The 15,833-nt window shown below is 58.1% G+C and overlaps 2 protein-coding genes and 1 non-coding gene across 5 annotated transcripts; 2 read left to right on the top strand and 1 right to left on the bottom strand.

The window, feature by feature from the left end:
- Positions 1-1,011: 1,011 nt before the first annotated feature.
- On the top strand, positions 1,012-5,018 carry rpl10 (ribosomal protein L10). The gene is made up of 7 exons (XM_052009011.1): positions 1,012-1,067; positions 1,595-1,628; positions 2,707-2,765; positions 3,670-3,777; positions 4,042-4,180; positions 4,556-4,718; positions 4,819-5,018. The coding sequence occupies exons 2-7, from the start codon at positions 1,606-1,608 to the stop codon at positions 4,972-4,974; spliced, it is 648 nt and encodes a 215-aa protein (XP_051864971.1). The 5' UTR covers positions 1,012-1,067; positions 1,595-1,605; the 3' UTR covers positions 4,975-5,018.
- LOC127566644 (small nucleolar RNA SNORA70) lies at positions 4,238-4,374 on the top strand. Its single transcript, XR_007955761.1, has one exon. It is a non-coding gene; the product is annotated as a small nucleolar RNA SNORA70 (small nucleolar RNA).
- A 1,322-nt stretch (positions 5,019-6,340) lies between the features above and the next one.
- LOC127566576 (deoxyribonuclease gamma-like) lies at positions 6,341-15,784 on the bottom strand. 3 transcript variants are annotated; one of them, XM_052009010.1, is made up of 9 exons: positions 15,207-15,784; positions 14,443-14,587; positions 11,050-11,138; positions 10,548-10,634; positions 8,179-8,291; positions 7,887-7,999; positions 7,630-7,787; positions 6,609-6,705; positions 6,341-6,503 (listed from the first exon to the last, which is right to left on the bottom strand). In XM_052009010.1, exons 2-9 carry the CDS (start codon positions 14,575-14,577, stop codon positions 6,429-6,431), a joined length of 867 nt encoding a protein of 288 aa, XP_051864970.1. In that variant the 5' UTR covers positions 14,578-14,587; positions 15,207-15,784; the 3' UTR covers positions 6,341-6,428. The 3 variants fall into 3 exon arrangements, with proteins under 3 accessions (XP_051864970.1, XP_051864967.1, XP_051864969.1); XM_052009007.1 differs by having other exon boundaries at positions 14,443-15,784; XM_052009009.1 differs by lacking the exon at positions 10,548-10,634 and having other exon boundaries at positions 14,443-15,784.
- Between the last annotated feature and the right edge of the window lie 49 nt (positions 15,785-15,833).

Here is a 15,833-nt window from a genome sequence, read left to right as displayed (position 1 = left end):
TGCCCCCCCCAGCCCATCTGCCCCCCAGCCCCACATCCGGCAGATCAGCCCCACATCTGCCCCCCAGCCCCACATCTGCCCCTCAGCCCCACATCTGCCCCCCAGCCCCACATCTGCCCCTCAGCCCCACATCTGCCCCTCAGCCCCACATCCGGCAGATCAGCCCCACATCCGGCAGATCAGCCCCACATCTGCCCCTCAGCCCCACATCTGGCAGATCAGCCCCACATCTGCCCCCCCCAGCCCATCTGCCCCCCAGCCCCACATCCGGCAGATCAGCCCCACATCTGCCCCCCAGCCCCACATCTGGCAGATCAGCCCCACATCTGGCAGATCAGCCCCACATCTGCCCCCCCAGCCCATCTGCCCCCCAGCCCCACATCTGCCCCCCAGCCCCACATCCTGCAGATCAGCCCCACTTCCGCCCCTCCAGCCCCACTTCCGCCCCCCAGCCCCACATCAGGCGGATCAGACCCACTTCCGCCCCTCCAGCCCCACTTCCGCCCCCCAGCCCCACATCCGGCAGATCAGCCCCACTTCCGCCCCTCCAGCCCCACTTCCGCCCCTCCAGCCCTACTTCCGCCCCCAGCCCCACATCCTGCAGATCAGCCCCACTTCCGCCCCTCCAGCCCCACTTCCACCCCCAGCCCCACATCCGGCAGATCAGCCCCACTTCCGCCCCTCCAGCCCCACTTCCGCCCCTCTAGACCCACTTCCGCCCCTCCAGCCCCACATCCGGCAGATCAGCCCCACTTCCGCCGCTCGGGCCACGCAGCGCGGGCCCCTCCCGAGGCCCCACTTCCGGCGGAAGACGCTCTCGGCGGGCTGGGTGACGTCACCGGGGCTCTCGGCACCGACGGGCGGTCGGTTTATTCCCACCGACCGGCCCCGGGGGGGGGGGAGGGGGAGGGGGAGGTGGGGAGGTGGGGCGGTGGGGGGGGCGCAGGGCGGGCGGGGGGGCCGGGCTCGGTAGGGGCGGGTCCGGCGGAAGGGGCGTGGCCGGAAGTGGCGCGGGGTTGATAAGCGGCGGCGCGGGCCCGCGCGCTCTCTTTCGGTCGCAGCGCGAGGTGGGAGCGGAGGGGCGACCGGGGGGGGGGGACCGTCTCCATGGGAACGGGGGGGCCGGGGGGGTCTCCATGGGAAGGGGGGACCGTCTCCATGGGAACAGGGAAGGTGGTGGGGGGCCGTCTCCATGGGAACGGGGGGCCTCCATGGGGTGGGGGGAAATGGGGGGGTCTCGATGGGGGCGGGGGGTCTCCATGGGAACGGGGGGTCTCCATGGGGGCGGGGGGACTGTCTCCACAGGAACAGGGGAAGGGGGTGTCTCCATGGCAACAGGGGGGTCTCCAGGGGAAAGGGGGAGTCTCCAGGGGGTGGGGGGACCCTCTCCATGGGAACGGGGGGGTCTCCATGAAAACAGGGAGGGCAGGGGGACCGCTCCATGGGAACGGGGGGGGCAGGGGGGTCTCCATGGGAAAGGAGGGGGGGACATGGGTCTCCATGGGGACGGGGAGGTCTTGAACGGAGTGGGGGGTCTCCATGGTGACCCAGGTCCTGCCGGACACGTCACTAACGGACTCTCTCCCTCCCGCAGAGCGAGGCAGGATGGGCCGCCGACCCGCGCGCTGGTGAGTGGGGGTGGGGCTTCCAGATTGGCCTCAGGACCATTGGGTGGGTGGGGAAGGGAGGGGTCACCGCACCTGCTTTTGGGGTGGCTGAGAGGTCAGGGGTTAACCTAAGAATCATTTTGGAAGGACAAATCAAGGGAGGACACACACAGTAAATGGTCGGACACTGAGGAGTGCGGAGGAACAAAGGGGTCTGGGAGTTCGGGTACAATATTCCCTGAAAGTGGCGTCGCAGGTAGACAGGGTTGTAAAGGCGGCGTTTGGCAGCCTGGCATTCATAGATCAAAGTATTGAGTACAGGAGTTGGGATGTTATGGTGAGGTTGTATAAGTCATTGGTGAGGCCAAATTTGGAGTATTGTGTGCAGTTCTGGTCACCTAACTATAGGAAGGATGTCAGTCAGATTGAACGAGTGCAGAGGAGATTTACTAGAATGTTGCCGGGTCTTCAGGAGTTGAGTTACAGGGAAAGATTGAACAGGTTAGGACTTTATTCCTTGGAGCGCAGAAGAATGAGGGGAGATTTGATAGAGGTTTGCAAAATTATGAGGGGTATAGACAGTAAATGCAAGTCGGCTCTTTCCACCGAGATTAGGAGAGATAAGTACGAGAGGACATGGCTTTAGGGTGAAAGGGGAAAGGTTTAGGGGGAACTTCTTCACTCAGAGAGTGGTGCGAGTGTGGAACAGGCTGCCATCTGATGTGGTAAATGCGGGCTCACTCTTAAGAATAAATTGGATAGATACATGGACGGGAGAGGTCTGGAGGGTTATGGACTGAGTGCAGGGCAATGGGACAAGCGGAATAAAGTTTCGGCACAGACTAGAAGGGCCAAATGGTCTGTTTTCTGTGCTGTAGAGTTCTATGGTGCCTACTGCAGTCCAACAGCACCCTGGGGTGGTGGGCATTGGGCACCATGGCCAGAGGCTGCCTGACCTGTGAGGGGTGGGAGAGGTCCCTTCTGGCCCCGTGGCTCGTTTCCGGAGCCCCCTGCTGACAACAGCCAGCTGGATGGGCCAAGTGGTCTCGGTGGGGTGGGGGCGGAGTGCGTGGCTCGGATTCTAACGCCCTGCTTTCAGTTACAGATACTGCAAGAACAAGCCGTACCCCAAGTCCCGCTTCTGCCGGGGGGTTCCTGGTACGTGTTCCCACCGCTGCGTGTGTGGGGTGTCTGGATCAGAGCATTAGTAGGGTGTTGGTATTGGTTCATTATTGTCACTTGTACTGAGGTCCAGTGAAAAACTTGTCAATTCATTACACAGTGCAGTTACATTGGGTTAGTACAGAGTGCATTGAGGTAGTGCAGGTAAAAACAATAACAGTACAGAGTAAAGTGTCACAACTACAGAGAAAGTGCAGTGCAATAAGGTGCAAGGTCACAACAAGGTAGATCGTGAGGTCAGAGTCCATCTCATCATATAAGGGAACCGTTCAATAGTCTTATCACAGTGGGGTAGAAGCTGTCCTTGAGCCTGGTGGTACGTGCCCTCAGGCTCCTGTATCTCCTACCCGATGGAAGAGGAGAGAAGAGAGAATGACCCGGGTGGGTGGGGTCTTTGATTATGCTGGCTGCTACACCAAGACAGCGAGAGGTAAAGACAAGAGTCCAAGGAGGGGAGCCTGGTGTCCGTGATGCGCTGGGCTGTGTCCACAACTCTCTGCGGCTTCTTGTAGTCCTGGGCAGAGCAGTTGCCGTCCCAAGCTGTGATACATCCAGATAGGATGCTTTCTATGGTGCATCGGTGAAAGTTGGTGAGAGTCAAAGGGGACAAACTGAATTTCTTTAGCCTCCTGAGGAAGTAGAGGTGCTGGTGAGCTTTCTTGGCCGTGGCAGCTACGTGATTTGACCAGGACAGGCTGTTGGTACTGATCTCTGCTCTCCTATGGGGGGGGGGGGGGGGGGGGGGGGGGGGTCGGGGTCGCTCAGGCCCAGGACCAAGGGAGTGCCCTGCAGACGGGGAGTTTCCCGAGCTGGGGGGAGGGATTTGGGTGCTGAGATGAGTGTCGGGTTTCCTGACGTTTCTCCCGCTCCCTTCCCGCAGATCCCAAGATCCGGATCTTCGACTTGGGCCGCAAGAAGGCGAAAGTGGACGAGTTCCCGCTATGTGGCCACATGGTGTCCGATGAGTACGAACAGCTGTCCTCCGAAGGTGTGTGTGTGCCCGCCTGTGGTCGTGGTGCCAGGACTCAAGGGAGACTCCCACCCCCAGCAGTGAAAGTGGGGATTGCCTCGTGTTTGAAAATAGTAGGCCTGCGGTGGGGGGGGGCTACAGAAACTAGAGGGGAGGGCTGAGCTCCTGCCCTGTGTAATGGCCATGGACAACAGGTCCCATCTCTCCCACTGGTTGTGTTCAGCTCCCTCTCCCCTTCCCCCAGGCAGTTCTGTTCACCCCCCCTCTCTCTCTGGTCCGCAGCTCTGGAGGCGGCCCGGATCTGCGCCAACAAGTACATGGTGAAGACCTGCGGCAAGGACGGCTTCCACATCCGCATGCGCCTGCACCCCTTCCACGTCATCCGCATCAACAAGATGTTGTCGTGCGCAGGGGCCGACAGGTGAGGCTTCACTCCGCCTCCGTCCGCGCGTTCCCGTGACCCTCGCCCCCCAGCCGATCGCAGTCAATTAAGCCGACCGGTTTCCATTCCCGTGGGATCCTGGTGTGCAATGGCTGCGGACAGCAAGTCTTTGGTTGTGTACGCGCCCGGCTGTGGCTCAGTGCCGGGCGTTCAAAGGGACCTCTGAGACAGGTGCCGTCCGTCGCTCGAGGGCTGCGTGGGGTGGGGGTGGGCAGGGGCTCTCTGTGGACGGGGTCCCTGAAATGTCGGCTGGGGTACACTCTGTTCTTGCCCCGCTGCCCAAGTCGGTGAGGGTGAAGACTTAAATCTCTTCCATCCCTTCCCCCCCCCCCCCCCCCCCCCCCCCCCCCTCAGGCTGCAGACGGGGATGCGGGGAGCCTTCGGGAAGCCGCAGGGCACGGTTGCTCGGGTGAACATCGGCCAGGTCATCATGTCAGTGCGCACCAAGACCCAGAACAAGGAGCACGTCATCGAGGCTCTGCGCAGGGCCAAGTTCAAGTTCCCCGGCAGGCAGAAGGTGAGTGCTGGCTTCGGGGGTGGGGGGCTGTTGATGGTCAGTGTGGGGGTGGTGCTCTGTACTAAAGTTTCTAACCCTCACCTCCCTCCCCCCCCCGCAGATCCACATCTCCAAGAAGTGGGGCTTCACCAAGTTCAATGCCGAGGACTTTGACGACATGGTGGCAGAGAAGCGCCTGGTTCCCGACGGCTGCGGGGTGAAGTACATCCCCAACCGGGGTCCCCTCAGTACCTGGCGGGCACTCCACGCTGCGTGAGAGCCTCCCCGCCAACCTCTGAATAAACGTCTGAATCCACCTCCTGCCTGTGTCCGACTATCCGCTGACTTCCGGGGGTGGGGTGGCTGCGGAGACAGGGCTGTGACCGTTACAGCACGGGAGGTGGGGGTGCATTCAGCCCATTGGGGTGTATACTAGCTCCTTTTACAATTCTCTCATTCTCCCTCTCTCTATGCCACATAAAGCCCAGTGGGCTCTCCCTGCCTCGCTCTGCAAGTGGTGCCTGGATCCCCGGCGGAATCATTCAGAAACATGGTCTTTGGCCTCGTGTCCACACCAACCAAGATTCCCATCTGAGTTTGGCCCATATCCCTATAAACCTTTCTTGTCCATGGAACTGTCCAGGTGCCTTTTAAATGTCAAAAGTACTCTCCCCCCTTCTCAACCCCCTCCCTCCCCTGGGCAGCTCATTCCACACACCCACCAGCCTCTGGGTGGAAAAAGTTGCCTCTCAAGGTTCCTGTTAAATCTCTTACCTTAAAGCTGTGCCCTCTGGTTCCTGATTCTCCAACCCTGGGGCAACAGACTGTGCCCCTCATGGATTTATACACCTCTATAAGGTCACCCCTACACTGCAGTAACCTGCCCAACCTCTCTCCATAACTCAGTCCCAGCAACGTTCTCGTAAACCTCCTCAGTGAAATGCACCTTTTGCATAGAGTGTTCAGGGGGCAGCCCGCATTTTGTCCACCTCTGTAAGATCGCCCTTCGTTCTCCTGCTCTCCAAGGAATAAAGTCCAAACCTCTCCCCATAAGTCAGTCCTGCCAACATCCTCGGCACTCTTGTCAGCTCAATGGCGTCTTTCCTAATCAAAGACCCCACTCACCCGGGACATTCCGCTTCCATCAGGTAGAAGATACAGGAGCCTGAGGGCACGTCCCACCAGGCTTAAGGACAGCTTCTACTCTGCTGTGATAAGACTATTGAACGGTTTCTTTATACAATGAGATGGACTCTGACCTCACGATCTACCTTGTTGTGACCTTGCACCTTATTGCACTGCACTTTCTCTGTAGCTGGGACACTTTACTCTGTACTGTTATTGTTTTGACCTGTACTACATCAATGCACTCTGTACTAACCCAATGTAACTGCACTGTGTAATGAATTGACCTGTACCATCGGTTTGCAAGACAAGATTTTCACTGGACCTCAGGACAAGTGACAATAATCAACCAGTAAAGCAGGGAGACCAAACCCGCACACAGTACTCCAGCTGTGGCCTCGCCATCATCTTGTACAACAGAACAGAAAGGTAACACAGTGCAGAGACAGGCCCTTCAGCCCACTCTGTCCTTCCTAGCCCTTGAGCCCCTCCCCACACACACACAGACCCCCTCAAGGTGAGCAGAATCCATTTTATTGACTGTCAAGCGGGGAGGAAGAGCTGGTGGTCGTCAGGCTGGACTCTCTGTGCTTCCTGCTGGGACCCTCAGAGTTCGGCACGTGGCCTCTGCACCTCCTTCACCTGCACCTCCACTGGGAAATGGTCGCTCACCTCCAGGGCCTGCAGGGGGGAACGGAAGGGAGAGAGGTCAGCTCGGGAAGGCGCGGGGAAGTGGGCGCGACCGCAGGTTGTTCCCGACCGAGTTCCTGCTCTCCCATTCCTCACCTCCTCCTCCGATAGCCTGAAGCTCCGGCGGAAGTCAAACACTTTGGCCGACCCCGGCTCGATGGCTCTGTGGAAGGCTGCTCCGTAGACAATGATCCTGTCCGGGGGGGGGGGGGGGGGGAAGAACAGCATCTCTTGTAATGGGGATACCCGCAGCAACTCCCCACAGTCACGCGGGAGGGATACCCTCGATCCTGGCCCACAGTTCAAGCTCTCTTGGCACCCTTGATCCCCGTCTCCCTCCAGTATCCTGACATCTTCCCCCTTAAAGTGATGATTTCCACAGCCCTCTGAAAAAATTCCTCTCTCTCTCGGTCTCTCACACAATGGCTGACCTTTGGGACAGTGTCTGGGACCCCAGGAGAAACGTCCTCCCTGCAAGAGGTTCATCCTTTTCAACAAAACCTCCTGGGTTCCTACAAACACCAGAGAACAGGTCAGCAGTTTCCTCGATCTCTCCAATGTCTGACTAACCCATCCAGTGAACCATCACTGGGTCCCTGAGTCACAGAGACCGGATCGGTTCCTGTCTCACCAGGGGCCCTGGACAACTGCAGTGAAGAGCTCTCCACCCAAACCCTCTTGTAATCAGGACCGAGATGTGATGTGCTGGACTGATGCACCTGCGGTGACTTGTCACACACCCAGCTCCCTCTGATCTACACCTCCCACCACTTGGAAACCCTTTGCTTTTACGAACCGCATTTTCCCCATTGGAGGAACTCAGCGGGTCGGGCAGCATCCGTGGAGGGAGATGGACAGTCGATATTTCGGGTCGATGCCCTTCATCTGGGCTTGGTGACACAGATGCTGCCTGACCCCCTGAGTTCCTGCAGCATCTTGTGTGTGGCTCTAGATTGCAGCATGTGCCGCCTCTCTCATATTCTCCATCTGAGCTCTGGCCCCTACCAATCTGTGACTCCCTCCTTCCCCGTGTCTGTGAGCCCCTCCGGCCCCTACATCCCTCCCTGTTTCTGTGACCCCCTCCCTCCCCTACGCCCCTCTCCCTGTCCGGGGTTACCTGTCGTACGGGCAGCTGGTGGACTCGCAGACGGTGGTGTCCTCGCTGTCTCCGATCAGCCAGTGGAAGCCGGGCTCGGTGCGGAGTCGGATCCGGCTCCAGGCACTCGGGGGGATGTAACTACAGCCGGCGTTCAGGTCCCCCAGGATCATGATGTTCTGTTGGTGGAGGGGGGGGGGGGGGGCAACGATGAGTAGGTGCCGTGGGGAGATGGACACTGCCAGCCCTTGCCCACCCCCACACGTCCTCCCACTTACCTCGGTGCCCCACAGCTCCCTGATGTACTGGGACACGTTGTAGAGCTCGTCGACCTCCCTGACCGCAGCGTCTGGGCAAGTGTGCTGAGGGATCAATGCAAATTCTTTCACCTCTACGAGGGGGAGGGGGGGGGTGGGAGAGAGGGAGAGACAGTGAGGGTCCTGTAGCTTGGCGCCGCCCACAATCCCCTCCCCCCCCCCCGTTCCTGAGGCAAGACGCCTATGTCCTCGACAATCCGCCGCACCTGACAGTCTACTTCAGTGGCAGAGAGCCCAACCCTTTCCGACTTACCCGTGTCTGGCGCAGAAAAGTGAACGACGCTGGGCCCCCGGGCGAAGACACTGCGGTAACCCGGACCCCCGTCCCTGTACTGATGCACGTCGAGAACCTTCACCTTATCGACCCTGCGGAATAAATGTGGCTGGTGTCTGAGGCTGGGGAGGCTCCCTCTCCGTCCTTCCCTCCCTCACTGTGGCACTCCCCCAGAGCTACCGATGCTGGGTGTGCCGCCCTCCTCGATGCCCTGGGGGGGGTGCCAGAGCCGAGATCCCAACCCTTAGGAGCAAAGAGACAGAAACTGCTCTCTGGGTTAAACAGGTTCCCTCAGCTCCCATTATATTTCTTTCCCCTTTCTCTAAACCCATGTCCTCCACTTGTCTCTGATCTGGGGTAAGGTCTCCTGCAGTCTACCCCAATCTGTATCCCTCAATTTTATATACCTCAATTACATCCCCTTTTAACCTCCTCTGCACCAGGGAGAGCAGACCCAGTCTCTCCTTGTAACTGAGACACTCCATCCCAGGCACCATCCTAGTGAATCTCCTCTCCAGCGCTGTCACACCCCTCCTGTAGTGCAGTGACCAGAACTGCACGCAGTGCTCCAGCTGTGGTCTGACCGATGGTTTATGAAGGTGGAGCAGAACCTCCCTGCTCTTGTATTCAATGCCCTGACTAACGAAGGCCAGAATCCCATCTGCCTTCTTAACCCTGTTATCCACCCTCAAAGATCTTTGGACTTGTGCACCAAGCTCCCTCTGTTCCTCAATACTCCCGAAGATCCTACCCGACCACTCATGGGTTATGTCCAAGCCTCATCTGTGCTCCCAAATTATCACTCATCGGTCACCAGGACTCCAAGGACTGAGTCACGGAGAGAGGTTGGGACTGTTTTCATTGGCGTATAGGAAACTGAGGCATGAGGTGTATCAAATCATGAGGGGTGTTGATAAATTGGTTTATTGTCCCAGCAATAACAGAGTGCAGAATGAAGTGTCCCAGTTACGGAGAAAGTGCAGCGCAGGCAGACAATAAGGTGCAAGGGCCTCAGTGAGGTCGATTGTGAGATCAAGAGTCCATCTTATCGTATTAGGGCACCGTTCGATAGTCATAACAGCGGGGTAGAAGCTGTCCTTGAGCCTGGTGGGATGTGCTTTCTGGGTTTTGTATCTTCTGCCTGATGGGAGGGGGGAGAAGAGAGAATGTGGGGGGTGGGTGCTGGCTGCTTTACCGAGGCAGTGAGGAGTGTAGACAGGGTGAATGCACAGTCTATTCCCCAGGGTTGGGGAATCAAGAACTAGAGGGCACGGGTTTAAGGTGAGAGGGGAGAGATTTAATAGGGAGCTGAGGGGCAAGGTGTTCACCCAGAGGGTGGTCAGTAAACGGAACGAGCTGCCAGAGGAAGTGGGTGAGGCAGCGACATTAACAACATTGGACAAGTCCACGGATCACAAGATCACAAGACAAGGGAGCAGAAGCAGGCCATTCGGCCCATCGAGTCTGCTCCAAGGAAAGGGAAATGGGGAATGGGGGAAGAAGAAGAAAAAACCTATTCTAATCCCAGTTTCCGGCCTCATCCCCATATCCCTTGATATCCTGACTATTTAGATATCTACCTATCTCCTCCTTGAACGCCCCCACTGATCTGGCCTCCACTGCTGTACGTGGCAAGGAGTTCCACAAATTCACCACCCTCTGGCTAAAGAAATTTTTCCTCATCTCTGTTTTGAAACTGTACCCTCTAATTCTAAGATTGTGCCCTCTGGTCCTGGACTCACCCACCAAGGGAAACAGCCTAGCCACATTTACTCTGTCCTTTCCTATCAATATTTTAAATATCGCTATGAGGTCCCCTCTCATTCTTCTGTACTCCAGTGAGTACAGTCCAAGAGCCGACAAACACTCCTCATACGTCAGCCCTTTCATTCTGGGAATCATCCTCGTAAATCTCCTCTGAACCCTCTCCGACGTCAACACATCCTTCCTAAGATGTGGGGCCCAAAACAGCGCACAATATTCCAAATGAGGCCTCACTAGTGCCCCGTAGAGCCTCATCAACACTAGGAAAGGTTCAGAGGGATACGGGCCAAACAGGACTGGCTGAGATGGGAATCGTGGCCGGCATGGACTGGTTGGGCCGAGGGGCCTCTCTCTGTGCTCTACGACTGACCTCACGTTCATCGGGATTAAGCTCTGTCTGCATTTCTCAGCTGACGCCACCAACCCCTCAATACCACCCCGGAACCTGCCTTCCCTCCACCAACCCTCCTGTCACCTGCGGCCTACCCCACTGGCCCTCCTGGGCTGGTCTCCCCGTGGGGCGGCTGCCCTTGGACGGTGGGGGGGGAGAACAGGCTTCCCTGCCGGCCCCCGTGCCCAGCTACCTGTAGATGAAGACATATTGTTCCTTGTAGGAGGAGCGCCCCAGCCTCTCACTGGCCACATGGGAGTACGGGTGTCGGGGGTCCCGTCTGTGGGGAAAGAGAGAGTCCGGTTCAGGCTGCTAGTCTGGTGGGAGCTCCACACACCCACCCACACCCCTCCACAGCCAGGCCTGGCCCAGCTTGGGTGTCATCATGCGGGACAGGGCCCAGCTCTGGGCTCGGGCCTCAGTACACGGGACGGGGCCTCAGTACACGGGACAGGGCCCAGTTCTGGGCTCGGGCCTCAGTATGCGGGACGGGGCCCAGTCTGGGCTCAGGCCTCAGTACGCGGGACGGGGCCCAGTCTGGGCTCAGGCCTCAGTACGCGGGACGGGGCCTAGGTACACGGCCTCGCTTGGTGGGACTGCAGCCGGGGCCCAGCGAGGGCCCAGCGCGCTGACATCGGGACACGGAGGCCGCCGAGGGGGAAGACGCGACCGGGACGGACTGGGGCAACACTCACCGGTTGAGCTGCGAGATGAACCGAGGCACGGCCTGTCCCTTGGAGTCCCGAACCTCCATCATCAGGCAGATGTCACAACGCGACACGATCTGCGGGCCACAGACGCAGCCCCGTCACACAGCGCACACCAGGGTTCAATAGTGGGAGTTCCCGCCGCCACACCCCCCCCCCCACCCCCACCCCCAGCCAACTTTCCCTGGGGCGGGGGGTTCACAGAGACGGGGAGGGGTGTCGGGGCCAGAGGGGTCACAGGGACGGGGAGTGCTGCAGGGGCCGGAGGGGGTCACGGAGATGGGGAGGGGTGTCGGGGCCAGAGGGGTCACAGGGACGGGGAGTGCTGCAGGGGCCGGAGGGGGTCACGGAGACGGGGAGGGGTGTCAGGGCCAGAGGGGTCACAGGGACGGGGAGGGGTGTCGGGGCCGGAGGGGGTCACGGAGACGGGGAGGGGTGTCAGGGCCAGAGGGGTCACGGAGACGGGGAGGGGTGTCGGAGCCAGAGGGGTCACAGGGACGGGGAGGGGTGTCGGGGCCGGAGGGGGTCACGGAGACGGGGAGGGGTGTCAGGGCCAGAGGGGTCACGGAGACGGGGAGGGGTGTCGGAGCCAGAGGGGTCACAGGGACGGGGAGTGCTGCAGGGGCCGGAGGGGGTCACGGAGACGGGGAGGGGTGTCAGGGCCAGAGGGGTCACGGAGACGGGGAGGGGTGTCGGGGCCAGAGGGGTCACAGGGACGGGGAGTGCTGCAGGGGCCGGAGGGGGTCACAGTTCTACAGCACAGAAACAGGCCTTTTCCCCACCACGTCCATGTGGACCTTTATGCCAATACCCCTCTCCTCACACAGGACCCGCGTTCTAACCTGTTGCCTATTCAAGTGTCTGTCTTCGTCTCATCACAGTGACCGTGTGCGACTACACCACCTCCTGTGGCAGCATGTTCCTGACGTCGAATGCACTCTGTGTAATAAACTCACTCCTTGGATCCCCTTTAAAACTTTCCCTCTCTCTTTCAACTGATGCCCTCTTGTTCTTGACACCTCTACCGTGGCAAAGAGATTGTGACCGTCTACCTGATCTATTGCCTCTTACAATCTTACACCAGGTCACCCCTCAATGTCCTCTGCTCCAGGGACAACAAGCCCAGCTCGTCCAAGCTCTCCCCATAGCTGAAGTCCTCCAATTCAGCCAACGTCCTGGACAATCTCCTCTGCACCCTCCCCAGTGCAACCATATCCTTCCTGTACTGTGGTTGTCGGAACTGTACACAGTACTACAAGCGCAGTTCAACAGATGTTTTGTGACTGCACTTATGGACCTCTGCTGTCTGTGACGTATATACACGACTTGGGTGAAAACGTGGATGGGTGGGTTGGTAAGTTTGCAGACGATACAAAGGTTGGTGGTGTCGTGGACAGTGTAGAAGGTTGCGAAAGGATACAGCAGGGTAGGTCAGTTGCAGATACGGGCAGAGAAATGGCAGATGGAGTTTAACCCGGCCTAGTGTGAGGTGTTGCACTTTGGGAGATCAGATGTAAGGGGACAGAACAGTGTTAATGGCAGGACCCTTAACAGCTGATGTACAGAGGGATCTTGGGGTCCAAGTCCATCGCTCCCTGAAAGTGGCTGCACAGGTTGATAGGGGCGGTAAGGAAGGCGTACGGCATACTTGCCTTTATTAGTCGAGGCACTGAGTTCAAGAGTCAGGAGGCTAAGTTGCAGCTTTATGAAACTCTGGTTGGGCCGTATCTGGAGGATTGTATTCAGTTCTGGTCACCCCGTTACAGGAAGGGTGTGGGGGCTTTGCAGAGGGTGCAGGAGAGGTTCACCAGGACGCCGCCTGCATTAGAGGGCATGAGCTATAAGGAGAGGTTGGACAGACTTGGGTTGTTTTCTCCAAAGCGGCGGAGGCTGAGGGGAGACCTGATAGAGGATTAGAAGATTATGAGAGGCACAGATAGAGTAGACAGCCGGCATCTTTCTCCCCCAGGGTGAAAATGTCAAATACTAAAGGGCGTGCATTTAAGATGAGAGAGGGCAAGTTCAGAGGAGATGTGTGGGGCAGGTTGTTTTACACAGAGAGCGGTGGGTGCCTGGATGTGCTGCCAGGGGTGGGGGTGGAGGCAGATATGATGGAGGGGTTTAAGAGGTTCTTAAGACAGATACATGGATGTGCAGAGAATGGAGGGAGATGGACGCTGTGCAGGCAGAAGGGATTAGTTAAGCATTTAGTTACTGGTTTAATTAGTTTGGCACAATATGGTGGGCTGAAGGGTCTGTCCCTGTGCTGTGTTCTACATAAAGCTGCAACATAACACCTCAGGTTTTGTGTGTCCTCAGCTGTGAAGGTAAAGCTGCCCATGTGCCTTTTTCAACGCCCTATCCAGCTGGGAAGTTGCACTGCCAAGGTCTCTCTCTATTCATCAACATTCCATACTGCCCTACCATTACGAGGATAGGTTGAGTGGGCTAGGGCCTTTCTCTTTGGAGAGGAGGAGGATGAGAGGTGAGTTGATAGAGGTGTACAAGATGATAAGAGGCATAGATCCAGTGGACAGTCAGAGACTTTTTCCCAGGGCGACAATGGCTAACACGAGGGGGCATAAGATGATTGGAGGAAGGTATAAGGGGGATGTCAAGGGTATGTTTTTTTTACACAGAGAGTGGCGGGTGTGTGGAACGCACTGCCGGCAGGGGTTGTGGGGGCAGATACATTAGGGACATTTAAGAGACTCCTAGATGGACACGTGAATGATAGAGAAATGCGGGGCTATGTGGGAGGGAAGGGTTAGATAGACCTTAGAACAGGATAAAATGTCGGCACAACATTGTGGGCTGAAGGGCCTGTACTGTGCTGTAGTGTTCGATATACTGTACATGCCCTACCCCTATACAAATAAATCCCCTTGCAATTGCCAGGATTAAATTCCCTCTGCCAACGCTCTGCCCAACTTTCCAGTTGACCTTGAGAACCTTAGACAACTTCTCTCACCACCAACTCTGATTCATCGACAGAACCTACTCATCAGACCTATCTCCAAGTCACTGAGACACACCACAAACAGCGAAGGTCTCAGCATCGATCCCTGTACACCACTGGTCACAGACGTCCAGTCAGAAACATCTCTCTCCACTGCCGCCCTCTGCCTCCCAGCACCAAGCCAGCTTTGGATCCAGTTTGCCAACACGCCTCAGGTCCATTGTGTCTTAAAATTCTGCACCAGCCTATGTGAGACATTGTAAATGCCTGGGGGGGGGTCCACAGAGTCCAGGTGGGGTGTAGGGGCCAGAGGGGATCACAGAAACAGGGAGGGGTGTGGGGGCCAGAGGGGGTCACCGAGACGGGGAGGGGGTGCCCTCAATGTGTGGAGCCACAGGCTCCTGGAGCAAGCAGTCACCTACCTCGACCAGGGTCTCCATCACCCGCTGCTTGGCTGCCTTCGCCCTGCCGAACGCCCGCACGTTGAAGGAGCAGATGCGAAGGGAGAGGGAGCAGTGGGCAGACACCAGGACCCAGAGTAACACAGCTGTCCTCATGGGAAGGGCGCTGAGAGAGAGAGAGAGATGGGGGAAAAGCGAACTGGCTTTGTCACCAGGCAGCACCCTACTTCCCTCCCCCACACCCTTCCGTCGCCGGCTCTTCGACAAAGGGAGGCAGTGTGGACACACTCCGCCCCTGGAATCCAGTGCCGTGGAGGCAGCCACCTCAGCCCGGCTGGTCGAACCCCTGCTTCTCCCCCCCATCCCCCGAGCCTCCCCGTTTAGTCCCATCACTAGTGGCTGCAGAGTGCCACACCCCATCCTCAGCACCCCCACGGTCCGCTGTGTGCGGACGTGGCTGACTCAGCGATTCTGACCTCCGGCAGGGACCACCCGGGACCAGGGACCTGGGGCTCAGGAGACAGGGAAGGGGGAAGCTCCCCCTGCACACCGTGGGGGAAGACGGGTCAGGGGTGGGAATTAAATATTCTGCACGGTTTCACCAGTGTTGCTCGCGTCCAGAGCCGAGAGGCTGCGTTGGTTTCGGAAGCCAGTGAAATAATGTAGAAATCCCAGCTTTATCACCAACACACACACCCCCATTAATGCAATCTATACTCAAAGGAAGTCCTGGGGAGAGTAGACAAGCTCCAGGGGGAATAAAGAAACGACCCTCCCGATTCTACCTGTTCAAACCGAGGCAAAGAGAGACCGACAGATCCACGACAGTTTGTACAGGCTGCTGTCCTGCAGTGTACAAAGCTGGCGAGAGCCACCAGAATAAAAAAAAAGGGGTTTTGCAACCTTGTGGTTTCTCTTCACAGCTGACTGGATGACAAGGGAAGGGGTGGGGACCTCGTCACATGGGGGAGGCTGATCTAGCTGTCACTGCAACTTACTGTGTGACAGGCCAGTGTAGAGGGAGCTTCACTGTGTGTCTGACCCCTGGAGTGTGTGACGGGACGGTGTGGAGGGAGCTTCACCCTGTGTCTGACCCTGGGAGTGTGTGACGGGACGGTGTGGAGGGAGCTTCACCCTGTGTCTGACCCCGGGAGTGTGTGACGGGACGGTGCGGAGGGAGCTTCACTCTGTGTCTGACCCCGGGAGTGTGTGATGGGACGGTGTGGAGGGAGCTTCACCCTGTGTCTGACCCCGGGAGTGTGTGATGGGACGGTGCGGAGGGAGCTTCACTCTGTGTCTGACCCCGGGAGTGTGTGATGGGACGGTGCGGAGGGAGCTTCACTCTGTGTCTGACCCCGGGAGTGTGTGATGGGACGGTGCGGAGGGAGCTTCACCCTGTGTCTGACCCCGGG

The sequence above is a fragment of the Pristis pectinata genome, chromosome 43, assembly GCF_009764475.1.
Source record: "Pristis pectinata isolate sPriPec2 chromosome 43, sPriPec2.1.pri, whole genome shotgun sequence".
NCBI lineage: Eukaryota > Metazoa > Chordata > Chondrichthyes > Rhinopristiformes > Pristidae > Pristis > Pristis pectinata.
This window is presented reverse-complemented; position numbering and strand designations above follow the sequence as displayed.